At 44.8% G+C, this 17,445-nt stretch overlaps 1 protein-coding gene across 1 annotated transcript in view; it reads right to left on the bottom strand.

Annotated features, from left to right (window-relative positions):
- The window catches only part of NR1D2 (nuclear receptor subfamily 1 group D member 2), a 36,315-nt gene extending 26,465 nt beyond the window's left edge, over nucleotides 1-9,850 (bottom strand). The window contains exons 1-2 of the mRNA XM_008009290.3: nucleotides 9,541-9,850; nucleotides 347-613 (exon numbers count right to left, since the gene is read on the bottom strand). Coding sequence (XP_008007481.1) covers nucleotides 347-613; nucleotides 9,541-9,556 — 283 coding nt within the window. The 5' untranslated portion in view covers nucleotides 9,557-9,850. The remainder of the gene's footprint in view (nucleotides 1-346; nucleotides 614-9,540) is intronic.
- Nucleotides 9,851-17,445: the final 7,595 nt, after the last annotated feature.

Raw genomic sequence — 17,445 nt, 5'->3', positions numbered from 1 at the left:
CCCTTCCCATAATGAGCAAGTACTCTGTTCTAGAAACAAGACTTAGTTCTAGTAGCCCAGAAGAAAAGTAACTGTGAAATGTAGTAAAAGAGGGTACCCTAGAGGGAGCAGGGCCATGCAGAGGACAAAACCACATATCTTGCTCTGAGGCAAGAATTAATGACAGCCCCTAGGTTATAACTTCTAAAATCATCACTGATTTCTTCCCTAACTACAGATGTATGATCACCGAGCAGGGTGCGAAAACTGTACCCAGAAATATAATGGCCCCCTATATGAAAAGCAGATAAAATAAGCCCCATTTGCAATTTATGGCAGCCAGCTTTAGAAAACTAAAGTAACTTACTTGTCACACCACTATGACTTTTTGTCATGCCAGGTGCACTCGATTTGCTTGTTTTCATAGAACAATCTATTCGATCATTCTTCAGGATGCCTTCAATATTGGAGAGATCACCATTCTTGGGATTACCATTGGTATCAGAATTAGAGCTATTTGGAGAAGATGGAACAGAAGAGGAGGAGGACTGGAAACTATTCTCAGAACCCTCACTGTGACAAGAGGCAGGGCTTGAGGCTGAGCTGGAAGAACTGATATAGGCAATCACACCTCCTAGAAAATAGGAGGAAAATCACGTAATTAGATACAAGATAATATGTATTTTTTATTTTTGCAAATCTCAACAGCAAAGCCATTAACTTTAGAAATAGGATACTGATGATATGAAATGTTTGCTTACACCAAAAGCAAAAAGTAAAGTATTTCCTTATTTCCCATTATTCGTCCTGCTTCCACAAAGTTCAAAGCACGTGTAACTCCCACTGATTTAAAAAGGGAGATGGGCCCAGCACACTTGCTCATGCCTGTAATCATACCACTTTGGGGGCTGAGGCGGGAGGATTGTCGCTTGAGCCCAGGAATTTGAGACCAGCCTGGGCAACATAAGGTAATGCTGTTTCTACAAAAAAATTAAAAAACTTGCTGCGTGTGGTTTGCACCCAGCACCTCTAGTAGTCCCAGTTATTCAGAAGGCTAAGGCAAGAGGATCACTTGAGCCCAGGAGTTCGAGGCTGCAGTGAGCCATGATCATGCCACTGCACTCTAGCCTGGAGACAGGGCAAGACCCTGTCTCAAAGAAAGAAAAAATTAAAAGTGAGAAGGATTTCACTGGCTTGGATATTCTGAGCACATGCAGACCCCTCACACCTAAAGCTTTTCATTTTCCAATCTTGTCCTAAAAGGACTAAAACATGCTCCTAAGCAACTTCATTGCTTAAACAAACTGGTCACAAAGAAATCTGGTTCTGGTCTCTTCTTTGCATCCTCTGATCTGACACAATCCTAGAAACAATGAATTTATCATTTGCCTCCCCCAACACTTGGCTAAAAGCACAGGTTAATCCAGAACAGATGTAACATTTAGAATGGTAGATAAGGGATCCTTTCATAGCCCTTGCTCCCACACCTTTCTGTTTCGGTGTTCCCAGAAGACATAAGTGGCTATACACTAACCAATCCCCAGTTAAACTCTCCCTTCTCTACCCCATTCTGCCATTCATCTCTAAGCAGCTCTTAAGAAATCCAGACTCACTCCTTGTTCTTCTGACTCGCTCTTTATAGGTGTTAAAGATGCTGGAAGAATGTATGCTATACCAGAATAACAGTAAAGCTGAAGCTAATTCCCTCTACACAGACTTATTCTCAAAATGTGATTTGCAATTTTATATAACCTCCACAACCCCTCTGAAAACTGGCCTTGACCATTTTTTTTTTTTTTTTTTTTTGAGACCAAGTCTCATTCTGTCACCCAGGCTGGAGTGCAGTGTCACAATCTCGGCTTACAGCAACCTCCACCTCCTGGGTGCAAGCAATTTTCCTATCTCAGCCTCCTGAGTAGCTGGGACTACAGTCACATGCCACCACTCTCAGTCAAGTTTTGTATTTTTTTTTTTTTTAAGTAGAGACAGGGTTTCACCATGTTGGTCAGACTGGTCTCGAACTCCTGACCTCAGGTGATCCACCCACCTTGGCCTCCCCAGTGCTGGGATTACAGGCGTCAGCCACCATGTCCGGCCTATCAATCATTTTTAAACAAAAAACCCACATAGCAAAATGCTGAGGCCAAAACAATCCCAAAAAGATAGACATTTCCATTTTCAGACAAAAAAAAATTTAAAGTCATTTTCAGTTTGTTATGTATTAGATATCACATATGTATTTAAGCACAAATTATATATACCGAGGCTAAAGGAAAGCACAATCACAGCTCTCAAGTACCGAGGCTAAAGGAAAGCACAATCACAGCTCTCAAGGGGTTTGAATGCAACCCAGAAGGGAAGATAAAATAGTTGCCTACTATGCCAAAAAACATACAATGTTTTTCATCAGACACAATTTTTTTTTTTTTTTTTTTGAGACGGAGTTTCACTCTGTCACCCAGGATGGGAGTGCAGTGGTGCAACTTCAGCTCCTTGCAACCTCCACCTACCAGTTCACACAACTCTCCTCCCTCAGCCTCCTGAGTAGCTGGGACTACAGGCACCCACCACCTCGCTTGGTTAATTTTTTTTCTTTCCTTTTTTTTTAAGTAGAGACATGGTTTCACCATGTTGCCCAGGCTGGTCACGAACTTCTGACCTCAGGTGATCCGCTCGCCTCCACCTCCCAAAGTGCTGAGATTACCGGTGTGAGCCACCATGCCCAGCCTAGACACAAATTTAACATGCATAAATTCAACGATATGCACTTGATTTGTAAAGACAAAAATATCACTAATGTAGACAATTCCATCCGTTGTTTTATTCATGAAGCCTATGCCTGGAATCAATCATGAGGTGAGAGGTGCAAATCCGCTCTTCCCACAGTTAGACTCACTGTCCATATGCTCTCTTGCTATGTGCATCTCACCTTAATTAATCCTGCAATTAATATTTTTCCTGCAACGTGGTCCCTAACTAGAAACCAACCATCTCAAAGTGTGGGCCCTGGACCAGGGGCATCGGTATCACCCAGAATCTGTTAGAAATGCGAATTATCAAGCTGGGCTCCAGATCTACTGCATGAGAAACTTTAATAAGCCCTCTTGGTGATTCTGATGCACATCCAAGTTTGAAGAACACTGCCACAAGCCAACAACTTCATCTGTGCTCCCTGGAAGACAAAGTGACCAAGGGCAGTTTTCATCTACCATTCATTTTAAAATCTAAAAACTCCAAAACTACCAACACAAGAAGAAAGATTCCCAACTTATTTTCATCACCCAGAGAAATTATGTAAAATACAGATCCTCAAAACTAGTTGGTGCTTTTTCAGAATACATGTTTCCAAGGCCCTGCCCAGACTGGAGAACACATCCTCAGGAATGTGCATTTTTAACAAGCTCTCCAAGCAATTATTTGCACACTGAAGTTTAAAAATGGCTACCATCAGTGAATTCAAACCAAATTGGCCCATAGTTTTAAAGACTGATATTTTCATCGACACAACCACCAGAATATCATTAATACCCTGTGAATCCAAAGAGAAACCAATTTAACCTGGAAACCTAGCCAGTGTCATGTTATTGGGTAAAACCATTGTGCTGTCTTTATAAAACTTTAGAGTCTTAAGTCCACATTAAAAATTCCAGGTATTAGCACACAGCTACTTTTTTCACAAGTGTCTCCACTCACAACAGGACACTTTACAAAGACAAATATTCTTAGTCCTCAATGAAATTCCAAAAGAAGATCTCACAGCTATTTGTCTCCTCTAAAATAGTGTCTTAGGTACTAAATTCACACCTAACATCTCAGGAAAATAAAAGATAAGAAAGTGATGTTTTTGCTTGGAAGTAAGACTTTCCTGGGGCCCACATTTTCAGTCATTTATGTTCACAAGATCTGCTGACTACCTTAGCTAAGAAATTCACTTTTAGAAATTAGAGCTGGCAGGGCACAGCGGCTCACGCCTGTAACCCTAGCACTTTGGGAGGCCGAGGCAGGCGGATCGCCTGAGGTCAGGAGTTAGAGACCAGCCTGACCAACATGGAGAAACCCCATCTCTACTAAAAATACAAAATTAGCAAGGCATGGTGGCACATGCCTGTCATCCCAGCTACTCAGGAGGCTGAGGCAGGAGAATCGCTTGAACCTGGGAAGTGGAGGTTGTGGTGAGCCGAGATGGCACCACTGCACTCCAGCCTGAGCAACAAGAGCAAAACTCTTCCAAAAAAAAAAAAGAAAAGAAAAGAAATTAGAGTTATGCAGATGGCTCAAAAATTGGTTGCAAGCATTGATGGTAATTAATTAACTAAAAAACAATTTCCTTTGCAAAAGCTTCAATATCCAACCTAAAAGAAATTACTGGGCTATTATCAATCCAGTTAAGATCCAATTCCTGTCTTAAGAAAACAAGCATTTGTGCCAGGCACCAGAAAATCAAAGAGGATCCATCTAGAAACAGCTGCATTCTCCTCACAAGACCTTCAATACTGATTTAGTTGTCTTAGCATCTATTCTTGCTACTAGACACCCATTTATGAACCTGACTGATAGCAAACCAAATGGGTTAAATTTTAATTTCTTAGAAGATAAGGAGTACATCTAGTAGTTCCTCAACCTAATGAAGAAAGGAAAGTGAAACTGTAAGTTACCAAGTACCTGCTGGATGTCAGGAATAAACGACACAATTTCATCCTCACAAGAACTCTGTGAATTAACTTTCATTAACTCATTTTTGTAAACAAGGAGCTCAGAGCTCAGAGAGGATAAGTCAGCCACTAAGTGGCAGGCTAGAGTTTAAAGTCAAGGTTGTCCAATTCCACAGTACAGACTTATTTGGTGAGAAGAACTGAGCAAGCAAGTCACTTTCAATCTTTCTAAACCTGAGTCATCTTCTATAAAATTGGAACATCTGCCACTTATTACAAGACTGAAATGAAATGGTGTTCATAAGGATTATTAAAGTGCTTTTTTCATATACTGTTTTTGATGATAAAGTAAGAACAGTAAAAATCCCTGAACCAGCAAGTCCCAACACCTCCAAGAAACAGGCAGAATGTACCTCTTTGAAACCTTGAGCTAAAATTAGCTGAGGCAGTCTTCTCTATTTTCAGTTGAAAGGGACCCTGGACCTGGGCCAGGTTCCTAGGCTAGGGCTTACCCAGTGGTCAACTTCAGACAAGCCGAAAGTCAATATCCAATTTTGTACTTCTAGGAAGTACTGATATTCCAGCAAATATTCAGGTCTTCTTACCCATTTTCTAGACTTGTCCATCATCTAAACCCTCCCACTCCCACTGTCCACCAACCTGGAGAGTATGTTTGACTTCAAGTCAAAGTACAGTCATGACTGTACTTTTTTGCCCTGTGGCTTAGAACAAAACATTTTATCACCAAGAAGCTTGAGTTTCCTCATTTTAAAAGTGTTACAAATAATTCCTACTCAAAGGGTGGTAGAGTAGATCTAAATGAAGCATTAAAATTCCAATTGTGTCCTGGGTGTCAGGGCTCCAGAGAACAGCACGGTCCTTTCCCTGAAATGCCTTATAAACCAACCGGGGAAACACCCATGTTATCAGGAGCAACGTTTCATACAAACGATTGTGAACTGCTGAAGATCATACTAAAGAGGGCAGAGATCAACAGGGGTAAACACATCCAAGGTGGCAATATCTAAGTGGGGAATTGAAGGGTGTGTAAATTATCAAATGATGTTATCACATAAGAGACATTTTTTTAAATGGGGTGACACAAAAACAAATGGTGTGGGTGTTTTTTTTTTTTTTTTTTGAGATGGAGTTTCACTCTGTTGCCTAGGCTGGAGTGCAATGGTATGGTCTCAGCTCACCGCAACCTCCGCCTCCTGGGTTCAAGCGATTCTCCTGCCTCAGTCTCCCAAGTAGCTGGGATTATGAGTACCCACCACACCCGGCTAATTTTTGTATTTTTAGTAGAGACAGGGTTTCACATGTTGGCCAGGCTGGTCTCTAACTCCTGACCTCAGGTGATCCGCCCGCCTCAGCCTCCCAGAGTGCTGGGATTACAGGCGTGAGCCACCGCGCCCAGCCAAATGGGTCTTATTTTATAAAATAGATGTTATTTTAATCTCCATGTAAATTACTGGAGGAGGTGGTCAAGGTGTAATCTGATGTCTGGAAATAAGCCAGCATGACTAAACAAAGGACTGATGAAACTGGGAGGCCCTGCAGATGACTATCCTTTTCCACCAGCTATAACCTACATATATCACTGCAAATTGAGTGGGGATCCATACACATGCGGTATCTCCTTCACCCTCAAGAAGACAGGACACTAAGTTGTACATAAACCTTCAAATATTATGCAGGCTAAAATATATTATAGCACAGTAGTTAACAGTTTGTGTTCCCAAGTAAACTTCGTGGATTCAAACTCTGGCTCTACTACTTGCCTAGGTAAGTTATTTAGCTTCAATTTACTTAGCTCCTCATCATTAAGATGGTGGCAACAGCATCTTCCTTCATGGAATTAACGTGAGGAACACATGTAAAGGGCCTGGCACATACGAAGAAGCTGATGATTATTTTTTTTGTCATCATTATACTAGAAGAGTTCCATCAAAATGGTTCAAACCAAACTAACCCTCCCTACACATTCTTCACCTCATTTTTTAATGTGTCTTAAGGATCCAGTGGTTTCTTTTTGGTTATTTCCACACTCCTTTTTGAATCTCTTAACCGTACTGACCAGTCGAGCAACTTCTTACTTCAATTCTGGCTTTTCCTCACTCCAAGGAAAGATTTCTTTGCCCCACCTCTACAATTGTTTTCCAAGTTTTTCACTCCATTGTTTTCACACATTACTCATGGGGCCAGCAGACATAGAGATGTCATGAAGGACAGTAAGATGACATGATCACTGGTTGAATGTTTGTCAAATGACACCAAACTAGACGGAAGGGTAGAGGTGTGCCACACAGCACTGAATCTGGCCCCACCTTGGTCAATGTTTACAAAAATTCAAAAGTTAAAAGGCTTTTCTTTTTTTTTTTGAGATGGAGTCTCACTCTTGCCCAGGCTGGAGGGCAGTAGCACGATCTCGACTCACTGCAACCTCCACCTCCCGGGTTCAAGCTATTCTCCTGCCTCAGTCTCATTGAGTAGCTGGGATTACAGGAGCCCACCACCACGCCCGGCTAATTTTTGTCCGTTTAGTAGAGAAGGACAAATGTTGGTCACGCTGGTCTCGAACTCCTTACCTCAGGAGATCCGCCTGGCTCAGCGTCCCAAAGTGCTGGGCTTACAGGCGTGAGACACTGCACCCGGCCAGTTAAAGTGAATTCTTATTAGACCTCCCACTTACAGACAGATGGTAGAAACTGTAAATACGGTGGGTAGCAGCTTGCAACAGCTTTGAACTTAAGGCCAAATGAACAAGAGTAATTTTAAGAACGATCACTGTAAATTCCTACACTTCAGGTCATGCAATTATCTGCACAATGAATGAAATCTAACTTCATAACAGTTCACATGAAAGGTCCTAGTTGATTGCAAGGTTACTGTGAGTCAGCAAAGCAATATGCCAAAAAAACTAAGCCTGCCAGGGAATTCATTTGCAGCAGGATCCAAGACAAAGAGGGCAACTTGGAACTTGATAATTATCCAGCCACTTCCACAAGAGCCTGTTCACTTCTGGGTGCTCCATCCCAAAGGGCAACAAGGATGACGAGTGATCTGAAAAAAAAAACGCTTGGCAAGGACCAAGAGATGAGAACTGCAAATCGAAGAACTGAAGGGGGAAGGGGATGGTCAACACTCATCCAGAGGAATTTTTATAATGTGTAGCTCCACAAGGCAAGATTTTGAACAGCGAAGTAGTGGAAAAGGGCTCAAACCAGAGAAAAACTTCCTAATTGAGCCAGCCCTCATGAGGCTACTAAAGCTACTAGAATTCATGCTAAAGAGTAGGTTAGAAGAGGTTCACCCTGATCACCTCTAAATTCTAACACGTATAAGTTTAGTTCTATGATAAACTCGTAAAATTTTTAAAAACGCCCTCAAAGACTAAGTAGGTCCATTAGGTAATTAAAACACAATTAGATCCAGATTTTTGTGAGGCAGGTAAAAAAAATAAGTAAATTTTAAAAATAATAAAACAATTTGAAAACGACTATTTTTACTCTTGGTGAAAAGTTCACAATACACTTGTTATCGAGGCAAGATTCTTAGAGGCGCATTATAACTCAAAAAATAAAACAAAAGCTGGCTGTTTCCATAACCTCACTTACTTCAGCTCTGCTCCATCATTTGGGGCAGACAAAACGAAGGAAGGGCACCCTATTGTTCTGTTGCAATATAACAAAATGTGACAAGAAAAGTATTTATAAAGCCAAATTCTCTTGATCAGATTCAGGAAAATTCAGCGACCCACAGGTTTTGTTGTTTTGTTTTTCTTAAATGAAGACTGGCCAGTTTTACATATAGTGTTGGAGTCACCTACAATCACCTGAGTCATCCTGACCAAACGTGAGCTGCACGCTCAGCTCCGGGTATGACCCGTTTACAGGAAAATTTCAGCCTGAGGGGATCTGGAAGCAGTTTTTAAGACTGTGGGTGTGTCAGACAGGCCTAGAGGAGCCGTTTCCTAGAGGAAACGGAGTTTTTTTTAAACAGCGAGGCGGCATCCTAACAAGGGCGGTGCTACCCAGTCTGCGGGGCACCGCTTGGGATCGAAGCACCTCGGAGCTCCTTCGAGCGTATCCCTTCGGGAAAGCCCCAAGCCTTCCCCGAGGCGCCTCCTCCGGCCTGCACCACGCCCTCGCCCCGCACTTCCTCCTCAGAATCTGCAAAGTGTACAGCTACCAGCTCGTCAGGCACCGGTTCGTTTGTTTCGCGCGGGGTCCGCGCCTTGGGGGTCACCTCGCGAAAAAAAGCTTGCGGCTCCCGGCGCACTGCGGTGTCAGCGCCCGCGTCGGGGCCCCCTCGCCGCGGGGCTCAGCGGGTGCGCACGCGCGGCCTCCTCCGCAGTGTGCAACCCCGCGGGGGAGGAGGGAATCGCGGCAACGTCACTACCCCGAGGCTTCCAAAGGGGCGGAGCCTCCCGGGAGGCTGCGGCGCTCCCAGCTACCGCGCGCGCGCGCGCGCGCCCGCCCCCACGTGTCCCTGCGGCCCCGGGGAATGTGGGTCAGGGAGCCGACCGGCCTCACGTGTCCCCGCCCGCCGCCGCCGCCTCAGCTCCCATTATGTAATGCCGCGTCACGCGCCCGCCCAGCCAACCGGCGCCCGGGCGCCGCCGAACGTAAACACAGCGCGCACGTGGCTCGCGAGGCCGGGCCATGTGAGGGGGGGGCCGGGTCGGGCGCCGCCGGGCCGCGCTGCGGCTTTGCAGGGAGACGGGAGGGCGGGCGCGGGGAGGCCAAAGGGGCGATGGAAACTGAGCCAGAGGCGGACACGCGGCGCGCAGCAGCCCACGCCGCCCCACCGACCATGGGGACACCCCCTGCCGCCGCCCCCAGAAGTTCCCCGCGGGCTCCGAGCGCTCCCTCCGGCCATCCCCCACCCGCCGCAGTCCGGCTCTTACCCGCATTCACCTCCATGGTGCCCTCGCGGAGGGGGCAGGGGCCGCCCGCTTCCCGCAGAGGGGGCAGCGCCGCCGCCGCCGCCTCAGCGCCGCGCCGCCCCGGGCTGGAAGCAACGGTGGTCGCGGGGCCCCTTCATGGGCAGAGCGGGTGGGGCTCCCGGGCCCCAGGCCGCGCAGCGCAGAGCAGGCTGCAGCCAGAGAAGGTGGCGGCGGCCGGCGAGCGGCGCTCCTCCCGGGGTCCCTGACAACAAAAGCGGCGGCGCGGCGGCTTCCTGCAGCCAGCGCACCGCGGCGGCGAGGGCGGCTGACGGGGAGGGCAGCAGCGACCATGTGACCCGCGCACACACCCCCTCCCTCCGCCCGCCCTCGGCGGGCCGCTGCGGCGACTCCGCCCCGCCGCTCCCCTCCCTCCCTCTCTCCCTCTCTCCCTCCCTCTGTCCCTCCTTCTCTCCCTCCCTCCCGCTTCCCAGCTCCCCTTTTCTCCTGCGCTTCCCCTTTCTCCCCTCTTTCTTGCCGAGCCCCTCCTCTTCCTTCGTTTTTCCCCTCCGCGCCGTAAACCTCTTATCCGTTTCCCTCAGCCGCATATTCCTCCCCTCCTCCTCCTCATCTCCCCCTTCCTCCCAGCTGCTCTTCCCGCCTCTGGCCGCGGCCCCCTCCACGACCTGCTCCCCAGCCCTGCCCCCCAACCTGGTGGCTCCCAGGTCAGAGCGGTGGCTTGGCGCCGAGCAGAGGTGCTTCCCAGGAACCCGGCTGACTCGGGCTTGCTCAACCCCTGCGCCCCCCGGCCCCGCTCCCACCCGACCGACCTCCAAACGGTGGTCTTTGAGGGCACAGACCCTTCCCTTTCCCTCGCCACCCTGTAGGTGATTTTATCCAATCTCATAGCTTAAGTAGACCTATGTTCTGGTGATTCCCAGATTTATATTTCAAGGCGAGACCTCTCCTAATCTCCAGATTCTTACATCCAGCGACCAGTTTGATTATGCCCCTTTTTTGCATCTCAGATTTTAGACGGGTGTACGCGTGTGTCCGAACTCAGCTAATGTGCAGTCAAGATCTGGGCATTTCACCTTGAATGTAAATTTCAGATCAAAAGAAAAATGCTAGAAACAAATTGTATGCGTGCTGAGGTGAATTCTGAGGAAAGTACATTGATGCCCGCAATTTAAACGCATTACTAAAGTAAGATGGGCTAATAGAGACATGAGTGGATGATATAGTAAGATGTTAATAAACTTAGGCAATGGGGATATGGATGTTCCTTGTAAAATTCTTTCGTTTGCTCTGAAATTTTTCAGTATAGAATGTGGGGGAAATGTCACGTGGAAGACGTAATTACATGTGCAACACCCTATTTCGCCACCCCCAGGTTTCTTCACCGTGTCAATATTTACTATGTTGGTAAATCTGCAAGTTCCTGAAGCCAGCAAAATTGTTTCTCTCCTAACACTCTCTCTCACTGCCTTTTATTCTCCGTTCAATCCATTAGCAAGTCTGAGCTCTTCTACCTTCAAAATATGTTCAATCCGTGTTTCTCACCGTTGGCATTGCGAGAGCAAACCATTGTCTATTCCCTCAGCTACTGCTCTGGTTCCCTAACTAGGAGAGTGCTCCTTGGGTCCTCCTACAGTCACTTCTCCCCAGCAGTCAGCGTGTTATTTTTAAAATGTAAATAAGATCTGATTACTCTGCTCAAAAGCCTCCAATGGCTTCGTGTTACACTTTGAAAAAATTCAGCCACTTACCCTGACCTGCTTCGCCCTGCACAGATGTGGGTCCTGCTTCTCTTTCCAAGGCTTTCTTGATACCCAAACCCTTCTAAACACAGTTCCCTAACCACGGTAGCCCTCTATTCTTCCCTGCCTCTGGAATTTATCACCCTCATGTGATGCTGATGCAGGAGTTCCCCAAGGCCACACTTCGTAGCTTGCTTGCATTTTCATTTTCATGTATCAACCATCATCTACTTCTACACAGGTAAAATGAGGTTAATATGAACAGTCTAGAAGGCAGAAAAGAAATCATAAAAGAGGATACCACTCTAAAAAGGCTATGTACTGTGTGATTGTAACTATACGACATTCTAGAAAAGGCAACTGGGCCGGGCGCGGTGGCTCAGGCCTGTAATGCCAGCACTTGGGGAGGTCGAGGCGGGTGGATCACCTGAGGTCGGGACTTCAAGACCAGCCTGACCAACATGGGGAAACCCCGTCTCTACTGAAAATACAAAATTAGCCGGGGTGGTGGTGCATGCCTGTGATCCCAGCTACTCGGGAGGCTGAGGCAGGAGAATCGCTTGAACCTGGAAGGCGAAGGTTATGGTGAGCCGAGATCGCACTATTGCATTCCAGGCTGGGCAAAAAGGGTGAAACTCAGTCTCGAAGAAAAAGAAGAAAAGGCAAAATTGGAGACAGTAAAAAGATCAGTGGTTACTAAAGGCTAGAGGGGAAGGAGGGATGAATAGCGCACAGAGGATTTTTAGGGCGGGGAAAGTATTCTGTATGATACTATAATGCTGAATACGTGTTTTTATACATTTCTCAAAACCTGTAGAACCTACAATGTCAAGAGTGAGCCCTAGCTAGGCACAGTGGCTCACACCTGTAATCCCAGCACTTTGGGAGACTGATGTGGGAGGATCATTGAGCCCAGGTATTGGAGACTAGCCTGGGCAATATGGCGAAACTCCGTCTCTACAAAAAATACAAAAATTAGCCGGGTTTGGTGGTGTGCACCTGTAGTCCCAGCTACCCAAGAGGCTGATGCAGGAGGATCTCTTGAGATGGGAGGTTGAGGCTGCAGTGAGTCATGCTCTCCCCAGTGCATTCCAGCCTGGGTGACAGAGCGAGGAGACCCTGTCTAAAAAAAAATAAAATAAAATAAATGTAAGCTATGGCTTTGAGGCCGGGCGCAGTGGCTTACGCCTGTAATTCCAGCACTTTGGGAGGCCGAGGAGGGCGGATCACCTAAGGTCAGGAGTTCGAGACCAGCCTGACCAACATCGAAAAAATTCCGTCTCTACTAAAAATACTAAATTAACCGGGTGTGGCGGCACATGCCTGTAATCCCACCTACCAGGGAGGGTGAGGCAGGAGAATCGCTTGAACCTGGGAGGCCGAGGTTGCGGTGAGCCGAGATCGCGTCATTGCACACCAGCCTGGGCAACAAGAGCGAAACTCCGTCTCGAAAAAGTAAAATAAAATAATAAACCATGGCTTTGAATGATATATCAGTGTAGGTTCATTAGTGATGACAAATGTACCACTGTGGTGCAGGATGTTTGATAGTGGGAGAAGCTGTGCGTTTGTGGAGGTAGGAGGTGCTTGAGAACTCTGAAGTTCACAGTTTTGCCATGAACTAACTGCTCTAGGCCGGGCGCGGTGGCTCACGCTTGTAATCCCAGCACTTTGAGAGGTCAAAGCAGACGGATCTCTTGAGGCCAGGAGTTCAAGACCAGCCCAGCCAACATAGCAAAACCCCATCTCTACTAAAAATACAAAAATTAGCCGGACGTGGTAGCGCACACCTGTAATCCCAGCCACTAGGGAGGCTGAGTCACAAAAATCCCTTGAACGCAGGAGGCAGAGTTTATTGCAAGCTGAGATCATGTCACTGCACTCCAGCCTAGGCAACAGAGTGAGACTCTGTCTCAAAAATAAGTAAATAAATAAATAAATAAATAAATAAATAAAAGACTATTTAAAAGTGTGTAAGAGGTTACCACTATTTAAATTTGAAAAGAAGAATGTAAGTGTAAAACAGCCATTGCAAAGGATACAAGACCCTCTCTTCAATGATAATGCCTATAAAATAATATCGGTGTCTATGAGCGTTTTTTAGAGGCTGTCTTCTTCCTATGAGACTTTGCAAGAAACTAGCAGAGGCTATAGAGCTATAACCCAAGTCAGTCACCAGCCACGCCACTGGCCACTGGAAATTCGCTGGGCTCCCTAGTGCCAGAGAAGGATGCTCAGCAGCATCCTCTGGTTGGGCAGTACCCAGCGTGCTGTAGCTGCAGTGGAAATTGCATTGTGTTGCTGTCATTCCAAGGAGCCTCATTTATTAATCCTGTGGTGTCTATGGCTCAGTCTGTTCAGATTCTCAGAATATTCGTAGTAGATTTCTGCCTACTCCTCCTTCCTCATTCTGACCAAAATAACATTGAATGAAGTGACTGTGTCTTCAAAAATTATCTGTTAAAAATGCAAATTACTTCCTGGGAAAGCTACCTCATTAGCCCTTACATACGATTAACAGAGCCTGCAAAACAACACAAGATAAGTCCATCTGGATGTGAACAAAAGGAAGAAGAACCTAAATATTAGAGTCTTCTTATCCCAAACTCAATTAAGATAGGCCAAGTGGCGCGCTGGAGTATGAGGACCTAGATGAAGGAGGGGCATTAGGAAAAAGAGAGAAAGATGGAGTCTATTAAAGATAAGGCCAATTAAAAACATTTAAGGTCATTCCTCATTTTAAAATGTTCCAATGAGTCCTGCTAGTTGCTAATACCGAAACATCATGCCGCTTAAACTGCCTTTTCTGTGCCCTAGAGCAGCAGTTCTCAAATTTTTGATCTCAGAACTCCCCTCCACTCTTAAAATTATTGAAGACCACAAAGTGCTTTTTTTGTGGACTATATCAAGATCTACTTATTAGAAATGAAAACAGAGACATCTGAAACACAAAAATTTCCAAGCATGTTTGTGTCAGAGCAGTGACGTCATTACATAACAACAAATAGCTCTGGCAGTTTGCTCTGCCACAACAAATTGCAGTTGCCATTCATCATGACATTTGTGACATACCTTCTTCCAGGCTATTTTTTTCTTTACCTTTCTATTCATGGTATTAGTTTCTATATTGCTCCACAATTCTGCATAATATGTCTTATTTTAAATTTAAAACTTTGTCTATACTTAATTTTTAACTAGAAAAGTGATTTTGTTATAACGAAATAATACAAATTTCTATTTATGATTTATGTATCACTATGTAAATTATGTTTTATTTGATGTCTTCATAAAATATTCAAATAAACATACTCCACTATTTCATCTGTGCATAGAAAAAACTCATTCAAACTGAATCAATCCATTGACACCAACAAGACCAGTGATGTGTTTATGGGCAATACTGAAAACAGTGCACAACTCCAGCACACATACTACAATGCAGTAATAATAGGTTATGAGATGCAGTGCTTAAAGTTAAATACAGCCCAACCAAAACTGTCAAGTTGTGTTTAATGAAAAAAAAAAAATTCACACTGTTGCAGTTTTTTGTTGTTTTTTTTTTTTTAGAAACAGGTCTGGCCTTGTCGCCCAAGCTGTTGCAGTACAGTGGCGTAATCATATAACTCATTACAGCTTCAAACTCATGGGCTCAAGAGATGCTCCCACCTCAGCCTCTCAATTAGCTAGGACCACAGGTGTTTGCCACCACACCCCAGTAATTTTTTTTTTTTTTTTTTTTTTTTTTTTTTGTAGAGATGGGAGTCTCCCTATGTTGCCCAGGCTAGTCTTGAATTCATGGCCTCAAGCAGTCCTCCCACCTCAGCCTCCCAAAGTGCCAGGATTACAGGTGTGAGCCTACACACCCTGTCAGTTTTTAAATTTAAATTTAAATTAGTTAAAATGAAATCAAATTCAAAATTTAATTCCTTAGTTGCTGTAGTCACATTTCAAGTGTCAATAGCCACATGTGACTAGTGGCAACCAAATTCGTCATTAAAGATTTTAGAGGCTTTCTTTGTCTTCCTGAATCAGTTTGATAAATTATTATTCCAGGAGTTTGTCCATGTTGTATAAACTTTCACATTTAATGGAATAAAGTTGTGTGTATCTTCTTACGTCTTTGATTGATATCAACTCTATAGTTTCCCTTTTTTTTTTTTTTGAGATGGAGTCTCGCTCTGTCGCCCAGACTGGAGTGTAGTGGCACGATCTGAGCTCACTGCAACCTCCACCTCCTTCCGGTTCAAGCCATTCTGCTGCCTCAGGCTCCTGAGTAGCTGGGACTACAGGCACATGCCACCTTGCCCAGCTAATTTTTGTATTTTAATAGAGACAGGGTTTTACCATGTTGGTCAGGCTGGTCTTGAACTCCTGGCCTCATGATCCACCCACCTTGGCCTCCCAAAGTGCTGGGATTACAAGTCATGAGCCACTGTGCCCAGTCTACTTGCCCTTTCTTAATTTTATTTATTTGTGCTTTTTCTTTCTTGATCAGTCCTACTAAACTTTTATCTACTTTGTTAACTTTTTCAGTGGCCCAATGTTTTGCTCTATTGATTGACTAAATTTGTTTTGTTTCATTGATTTCTGCTCTTTATCTTGATCTCCATCCTTCCTTTTTATTTTTATCTTATTTTTCTCATTTCTTGATTTGGACATTTATCGTATACATTTGTTCAATTAGACAGAGTCAGTTTCTCCTGTTTATAACTAAGGAAACCTCACTGATATAATTGTTTTGAATCATTCTCACCCATTTTAGGGAACATTCCAGTCAACTACTGCAGTATAACAAATCACCTCATAACTTAGTGGCATATGATAACAGCATTATTTTGTTATCTCTGATGACATCTGTTGGTTAGGAAGCTAGGAAGCTCTTGGCTGGGCATTTCTGGCTCAGGGTCTCTTGGCAATCAGACAGTGGGTGGAGCTGGAATAGCAGGGGGATGGAGCTGCTAGGGGCTAGCTGGGCACTTCCCTCTTTAGGTAGTTATAGGGCTTCACCACAGGCTCTCTACATGTGGGCTACTTTGGACTTCCTCACAACGTGGCGGCCTCAGGGCAGTCAGACTGCTTACAGAGCTGCTTAGGGCTCCAATGCAAGTGTTTCATGGGATAAAGGAGAAGTTGCATCACGTTTTCTGATCATGCCTCAGAAGTCATGTGGCATGAATTTTGCTGCATTATTGGTTAAAAGGTAGTCACAAGCACACTCAGATCCAAGGGTAGGGGACATGGACCTCATCTCTTTATAACAGGAGCATCAAGGTCGTATCTTGAATAGCATGAGAGATGGAATATATTCTTGCAACTATCATTTTCAAAAGGGAACAGTTTTAAAGAATCACACACATATACAGTGCACCCTGACTTGAGGACCACATTACTTTGTTAAAATTTTAAGATGGCTGGGCATGGTGGCTGACACTTGTAATCATAGCACTTTGGGAGGCTGAGGCTGGAGAATGGCTTAAGCCCAAGAGTTCAAGACCAGGCTGGGGAACATAGTGAGACCTCCGTCTCTATAAAAATTTTAAAAAATTGTTGAGTGTGGTGGCTCTCGCCTGAGGTACCAGCTAGCCAGGCAGCTGAGATGGGAGGATCCTTTGAGCCTGGGAGTTAGAGGCTGCAGTGATTGGTGATTGTCCTGCTGCAGTACTCCATCCTGGGCAACAATATGAGACCCTGTCTCAAAAAAAAAAAAAAAATACTGACTTCTCAATGAGAGATACCTGGAAGTATTTTTCTAAGTGTTAGGATAAGGAGAATGGATGCTCCAGAGAAAGGAATGAAAGTGAGATAAGAAGTAGGTACAGAAAAGGCCTCACTCCACATAATGGTTCCACTCTATTTTTGAGGAGCTTATTCTCTGTGGAGCTGAAGGTCAGCAAACTTATACTTCAGATATAGACCCAATCTCTTGCCTATTCTGAGTCTCTTATTGTCTAATCTTAATACTATCTAGTATCTTTTCGTTCATTTGGAGAAGAATCTAGTAGGAAAAAGGGTTATGTCTAAATGTAATGAGTGCAGTCTACACAATAATGTATATATAAAAATCCAAAACAATCAACAACAGAAACCATCTGGCCAAGATGCTTCATTGAAGAGAGTGGAGAAAATAATGCCATCTGGAAACCTCAGTTGAATTTTTTTAAGTGCTGCA

Source organism: Chlorocebus sabaeus, chromosome 15, assembly GCF_047675955.1.
Source record: "Chlorocebus sabaeus isolate Y175 chromosome 15, mChlSab1.0.hap1, whole genome shotgun sequence".
Lineage (NCBI taxonomy): Eukaryota > Metazoa > Chordata > Mammalia > Primates > Cercopithecidae > Chlorocebus > Chlorocebus sabaeus.
This window is presented reverse-complemented; position numbering and strand designations above follow the sequence as displayed.